Source organism: Barbus barbus (genome assembly GCF_936440315.1).
Source record: "Barbus barbus genome assembly, chromosome: 22".
NCBI classification, from domain to species: Eukaryota; Metazoa; Chordata; class Actinopteri; order Cypriniformes; family Cyprinidae; genus Barbus; species Barbus barbus.
Window position 1 is genome coordinate 12,447,689 of NC_136750.1, and position 7,587 is coordinate 12,455,275.

General features: G+C 38.1%; 1 protein-coding gene across 1 annotated transcript; it reads left to right on the forward strand.

The window, feature by feature from the left end:
- Positions 1–3,972: 3,972 nt before the first annotated feature.
- On the forward strand, positions 3,973–7,349 carry olfch1 (olfactory receptor C family, h1; the record flags this gene model as incomplete). The annotated part of the gene is made up of 6 exons (XM_079446877.1): positions 3,973–4,178; positions 4,391–4,679; positions 4,818–5,639; positions 5,808–6,035; positions 6,138–6,261; positions 6,439–7,349. 6 exons carry the CDS (start codon positions 3,973–3,975, stop codon positions 7,347–7,349), a joined length of 2,580 nt encoding a protein of 859 aa, XP_079303003.1.
- Positions 7,350–7,587: the final 238 nt, after the last annotated feature.

Sequence of the window (7,587 nt, forward strand, 5' to 3'; positions counted from 1 at the left end):
TGAGGATCCTGTTTGTGGACTTCAGCTCCGCTTTTAACAACATCATCACAGAAACCCTTCAGAATAAACTAACCCAGCTCTCCGTCCCCACCTCCGTCTGTCAGTGGATCAACAGCTTCCTGACAGACAGACAGCAGTTAGAAAAGCTTGGTAAATTTACATCCAGAACTCGTACCGTCAGCACTGGAGCTCCCCCACTGGAGCGTCGTACTCTCCCCACTGCTCTTCTCTCTCTACACCAACGACTGCACCTCTAAAGACCCCTCTGTCAAGCTCCTGAAGTTTGCAGCCAACACCACACTGACTGGCCTGTTACAACCCTGTGGTTATTCTATTTTCTCTGCTGTGTTGGGGCTGTCTGTGTTTCTGCTCCCCCTTAGGAAAAGTCATCCGATTGGCTCCTGCAGGCTGATTGTTCCTGTCTTCTGATTGGTCTACGGAACTTTAAAAGTCACGACATCACTTCCTCAGGAGCATTGTTTACATTGTTTACTTGAGAAGTTAGTTTTGTATAGTGCAGAGTTTTTGTGAGAGGTTGTATTTAGAGAGTTGTGAGATTGTGAGTACTGTTTGCTTTGTTTTGCGTCTGGTTGCAAGTGTTGTATCAAAAATGTACTGGTTTATTTGACTAATTTGCCTTTTTTGACACTGATTTTTGGAATGCCCTTTAAACCTGGGTTTTGCTTGGCTTTGTAAATAGTTTTTTTTTAATATTGTAAATACTAAATTGGGATAGTAGGGAGTCTGATGCCATTTTTCTTTTGTTTGTGAATACTTTTGTTCTCTGTTTTGGTGTTAGGAAGTTAGGGTAGTGAATTGTATTTTATTTCATTTTATTGTGGTTAGGCAAGGTAGAGGTTTAAAAACCAGAACATTTTGTTTGTTATTTTGGCCTTGTCGGCTCCTGAATTTAAACTCCCAAAAAATATTGTTGTTGAAAATCTTTTGTTTTGTGCTAGTCTTTTCATGTTGCGGGGCGTAACATCCAGGACGGGGACGAGTCTGCTTACAGACAGGAGGTTAAGGAACTGTGGAGATGATCGTGGACTTCAGGAGAAACCCCTCTGCTCTCCCCCCACTCATCATCATGAACAGCACTGTGACTGCAGTGGAGTCATTCAGATTCCTGGGCACCACCATCTCTCAGGACCTGAAGTGGGATATTCACATAGACTCCATTGTCAGAAAGGCCCAGCAGAGGTTGTACTTCCTTCGCCAGCTGAGGAAGTTCAATCTGCCACAGGACTTGCTAAAACAGTTCTACTCCGCCATCATTGAATCCATCCTCTGCACTTCAATAACTGTCTGGTTCAGCTCAGCTACCAAATCTGACCTCCGAAGACTACGGAGGTGTAGGATATCAGAGACTGAATCAGACAATTTTAAGATGCATCAGAACATTGAAACCTGAGGAGCTGGAATGCAGAGAGGCCTCAAAGCTGTAACAGGACAACGCCATATATCGGATTCCTGCCTCCTAACCAGCGAGCCTCTTTCACCAAACAGCTTGCAACACTGAGACAAACGAACACTTATTGATAATTCCAATTCAAGAAGGAGACTGTCAAATTTGTTGCAAGTAATCAAGACTGATGGTCACATCTAAACCTGTGATAGAAAATCACGAACTACAGACTCTCTCTGGGGAGGGTCTCCACACATAGAAGACAGACCAAACCAAAATTCCTTTGTCTAAAGAACATGTCATCATTCTCCTTAGAACTACACAAAGACTTTCTTTTTCATATGCACATAAAATCATCCTAAAAGGACATTTTTATGCAGAACCTCATATTATGTTGTAAACCACATATCATGTTTTAATCAAATAATATGTATGTCTTTTCAATAAGTATTGAATAGCTCGAGCCTTAAAGGGAAATATTGCATATTTAGTATGTATGAGCTTGAAAATTCATGCTTTAAGTGTTTCTTCCAATCAATTCTTTGTCAAATGCATCAGTCTTGTTATTATGAAATCATGTTCAAAAAGGTATACTTTGCCAGAGCCTGTAAAATTCGGACCATGTGACTGATAACAAGCTGATTTATGATGTAAAGAACACCCCTAGCTAAGATAATAGCCTATCTAATTGGTCAAGACATCCAGATGGGACGGTCTGAAAGCTGAGTTTAAAACTCTTGTCCGCTTTCTCCTCCCTCTCTCTTACTCTCGTACTCTCGTCCCTCTCACCGCGTGCTGCTTTTTGAGCGTGCTCTGGCCCACGTGCCATAATGAGAAGGAAAGCAACATTGTCTCGTTACATCCTTTCATTTTTATTCTTTTACTTTAGTTCCTTTTCTTTCCGTAGAGTTTCGTGTGTTAATGTAAGTTTGCTACAAAGTCCAGCTCCGACTGCACTCCTTCAAACTTCCAGCAAGCCAACGCCCAAGACCTCACTTCAAAGACTACTGAACTTCCAGCCAATCAGACACTTCGGGGAACCCACTGTCTGCAACGAGGACACAACCCCGTTACACAGGCAAAGCAAGCAATACACCTCCAGATTCTAACTGAATTAGGTGCAGTTAATATAAATTTTAGCCTCATTGAGAAACTCAAAACGAGGGTTAAATAAGTGATTGATGGTTGTTCAGGTCTATGCAATTGAACATATTGCTGTAAACTTGGGATATCACATTTCCATTCTCTTAAACTCATCCTTTCCTCACTCTCTCTCTTTCTGCAATGTGTGAATGTGTGAATGCTTGTGTTCATGTGTTAGATTAGTTTATGTCTTAGGTTTATATAAATAAAATCTGATTTATATTGAAAGAGAAGTATCTTGAGTTTTCTGCTCATAAGTTAATGTCTTAATCTGCCGATCTTGTTACAATGCTATTTAATAGTGTTTTCACTATATTTGGATTTTAATATCCAGTGCAGAGTTTGTTATACGAAACGTTCAGTGAATCGCCGTAACACTGATTCTGTTCAAATCCCTATAAAATCATAAATGATTCCCTTTGAGCTAAATTAAACTATTGCTTTAAATTACATATTAATATTATAAAATGTATAACCCCTACAGAGGGTAGTCCGTACTTCTGAGCAAATCATTGGTACAACCCTCCCCACTCTCCAAGAGCTGTACTTATACAGAGTGAGCAAAAGGGCTGGTAAAATCACTCTGGACCCCTCACATCCAGCACACTCCCTCTTTGAACTGTTACCATCTGGTCGACGCTACAGAGCTCTGTGTACCAGAACGACCGGACACAGGAACAGTTTCTTCCCTCAGGCAATCCATCTCATGAACACTCAACAATAAACGTGGAACACACAACTATAATACATTATCCATTCACCGCACTCACTTATTTTATTTTTATTTACTCATTTCTAATTTGCACATACCTGACCTTTACATACATCATTGTCTATATTATATATTGTGTTTTTGCTGCTTTGTACATTGCCTATTTGGATATTTATATATTATTATTTTATTATCTGTGTCCTGTCCTGTTGCTGTCTTTCTGTTGCACTGTTGAGCTTCTGTCAGTCACTACAACAAATTCCTTGTATGTGTCCAATAAAGCTAATTCTGATTCTGAAAATAAAAACAAAGCATAGTGCAGGAGAGAAGAGAGGTCTATCAAACCTAAGCCCTGACAAAGTGTAAATAAAAGTATGAAAAAAATAAAAATTATTGTTTTATTTATTATTATTTATTTATACATTTTTATTTTTCACATTTGCATTGGTGCTTTACATAAAAGCAGGTTTCATGATTTTGAGACAATTGTGTATCTTTCTACCATACAGTCTGGTCTGTAATCTGACAAAATCAATGGTAAACAAGAAAGGTAAATTTACCTGTACAACATTATGACTTCACTGGGATTTGATAGATGACACCACATTATGACATAACTTTGTTCATGATGTGCCCATAATGAGTCTGACAAACACTATATAAACAAACTCATCATCATCAGAAGAGTGAGGGTGGGCCTAGAGTCTCTGTGATGCTTGTCTTTGGGTTCTTGCTGCTTTGCAGCATCAAAACAAAGGGGGAAACAAAGGTTAACTGTAGTATGATAGGGGAACCAGAACACCCCCTGCTGTCCAAAGATGGAGATATTATCATCGGAGGAGCTTTTTCAATTCACAGCAAAATAAATTTGGAAATGACATCCTTTACAGAAAAACCCCATCACCTAATGTGCACCAGGTTTGTTACTTCTCTGCTTCTGTGTTATTAATTTTACAGTTTAAATATATGACCTATGTAATAGATTTTATTTTGTGAAATAAGATGATTGTTACTATTTCCAACAAGTTATTCAGTTGCAACAAGACAAAATCTCTCTCTTTCTCTCTCTCTCTCTTTCTCTCTCTCTCTCTTTCTCTCTCTCTCTCTCTCGCTCTCGCTCTCTCTCTCAGTCTTAATTTGAGAGAATTCCGTTTCGCTCAGACCATGATCTTTGCCATTGAAGAAATTAACAGCAAGTCGAGCTTACTCCCAAACATTTCGATTGGATATCAAATATTTGACAGCTGTGGTTCCACATTGGCCTCTATGAGATCATCAATGGCTCTGATGAATGGTCAGGAGTTGGCAGCACAACACATCTGCTCTGGAAAAACAGCAGTTAAAGCCATTATTGGAGAATCTGAGTCTTCCTCAACCATTGTACTGTCCAGAGCAACAGGGCCCTTCAGGATTCCTGTGGTGAAATACATAGAATAAATAAAATGTGAAATAAAAGTGAAATAAGTGTTTCCTATTATAAGATATTTGATATATAAGATATTTGAAGATAAAAAATAAATATGTTTTCTTGTTATTTTCATCTGTTCTGTTTGACAGATAAGCCATTTTGCTACATGTGCCTGCCTGAGCAACAGAAACCAGTTTCCTTCTTTCTTCAGAACTATTCCCAGTGATTTCTACCAGAGCAGAGCTCTAGCCCAACTAGTCAAACATTTCGGCTGGACATGGGTTGGAGCAGTGAGAAGTGATAATGACTATGGAAACAATGGCATGGCAACCTTTGTAGAGGTAGCCGAGAGAGAAGGAGTATGCATTGAATATTCAGAGGCCATATCTAGGACAAATTCCAAAGAGAAGATTGCTAAGGTTGTTGAAGTGATAAAAAAGGGCACTGCTAAAGTTATTGTGGCATTTTTGGCACAGGGTGAAATGGATGTGTTGCTGGAGGAGATTATCAGACAGAATGTAACCTGGCTACAGTGGGTAGGCAGTGAATCCTGGATTACAGCGAGATACTTGGCAACCAAAATTGTTTCAAAAGTCCTTGGTGGTGCAGTTGGCTTTACAATTAGCAAGTCAAAAATTCCAGGCTTGAGAGAATTTCTCCTGAAGGTCAATCCATCTCAAAACCCTTCAAATGCTCTTCTGAGGGAATTTTGGGAGATGGCATTTGGATGCCGTCTCTTTCCTCCAATCAGCGCTAAAACTGAGCATGAGAAGTTTTGTAATGGGTCTGAAAATCTGAGTAATGTGAGTAATGAGTTCACAGATGTATCTGAGCTAAGGATTTCAAATAATGTATATAAGGCAGTTTATGCCATAGCTTATGCTTTGCATAACACATTGGCTTGCAAAACCTCAAACCGTGCACCTGAAAACATAACATGTGGAACAAAGGATTTAATAGTTTCCAGCCAAGTAAGTACATCTTGTATATATATATATATATATATATATATGTATATATATATATATATATATATATATATATATATATATATATATATATATACTTTATTATTATTATTTTACTATATTATTATTTAATATCTAAAACATTTTAACAGTGTTTTAAAATGGTCACAGGTAATGCATTCCCTTCAAAATGTGAATTTCACAATGGCCTCAGGTGAGATTATATACTTTGACCAAAATGGAGACCCTACGGCAAGATACGAATTAGTAAACTGGCAGAAAAATGGAGCTGGGGAAACAACTTTTATTACTGTAGGACACTATGATGCCTCACTACCCAGTGAACAGCAGTTTGTCATGAATTCTATCAATATAGTTTGGGCAGGAGACAGTAACACGGTATGTACAACATAACATCAGTATGTTGAGTACTTGATAAATCAGTAACATAAAAGAAAGTAAAAATACGTGCAACAAAGTAAGAATGTGTAAACATGGCAGAAACCGAGTTCAGTGTGCAGTGAGAGCTGCCAGCCAGGTTTCAGACAAGCTGTGATCAAAGGGAGACCAGTATGCTGCTTTGAATGTTTGCAGTGCCCTTCTGGAGAAATCAGCAGTACTACTGGTGAGATAACAAGCATTTTGATACATAAAGATAAAAACACCTTTTATCAAAAACTACAAGTATAGCACAATATATATCCAAACATATTATGTGTACTTGCGTTCATCTAATTAAAAAAAATAACTAAACTAAAATGTGTGTGTGTATACGAATGCTGTGCTCTATTTGTCTTTTTAGATTCTGCTGAATGCATCAAATGTCCTTTAGAGCACTGGTCAAATGAAAACCACAGTATGTGTGTTCTCAAGAAAGTGGAGTTCCTTTCATTTGAGGAAAACATGGGAATACTTTTGACTGCATTCTCATTAACCGGGGTGTCTTTAACAATTGCAGTTGCACTGGTGTTTTACCACTTCATAGACACTCCTCTTGTGAAGGCCAGCAATGCAGAGCTGAGCTTCCTACTGCTTTTCTCACTGTCTCTGTGTTTTCTCTGTTCACTTACTTTTATTGGTCAGCCTACTGAGTGGTCCTGTATGTTGCGCCACACAGCATTTGGGATCACTTTTGCCCTTTGTATGTCTTGTGTTCTGGCAAGGACAATAGCAGTGGTAATGGCCTTCAAGGCCACAGTGCCTGGTACAAGTGTTCCTCAGTGTACATTGCCCTTACAAAGACTTAGTGTTTTCTTTTGCACTTTTTTTCAGGTAATAATATGTATTCTGTGGCTGGTATTAGCCCCTCCAATGCCATATAAAAATATGACCCATTCATTAGATACAATAATACTTGAATGTGATCTAGGATCAGCTATAGGTTTCTGGGCAGTGCTTGGTTATATTGGTTTGCTGTCTATCCTATGTTTCGTTTTAGCTTTTCTAGCTCGAAAGCTGCCTGATAACTTTAATGAAGCCAAATTCATAACGTTCAGTCTGCTAATATTCTGTGCTGTTTGGATCACCTTTATACCAGCTTATGTCAGTTCTCCTGGAAAATTTACTGTAGCTGTGGAGATATTTGCCATCTTAGCCTCTAGTTTTGGCTTGTTATTCTGTATATTTACACCAAAATGCTACATTATCTTACTCAAGCCAGAGCAAAACACAAGGAAACATATCATGGGCAAAACCCACAATAAATCACAATAACTGCCACTTTCAAGGCAGTTTACCTTAGGACCATGCAACATCCATAAATACATAATGTAATTCACTAAATATATACATTAATTAACTTCCAAGAATTAATTCACAAATGAAAGATCCATCCCACAGTATTATGTAAATACACTGAAAACTCAGAACCCCTTATTTTCTATAAAGTAACATACCATATAATACAATATAACTATTAATTCTAATATTTATAAATATAAACATGTTGCAC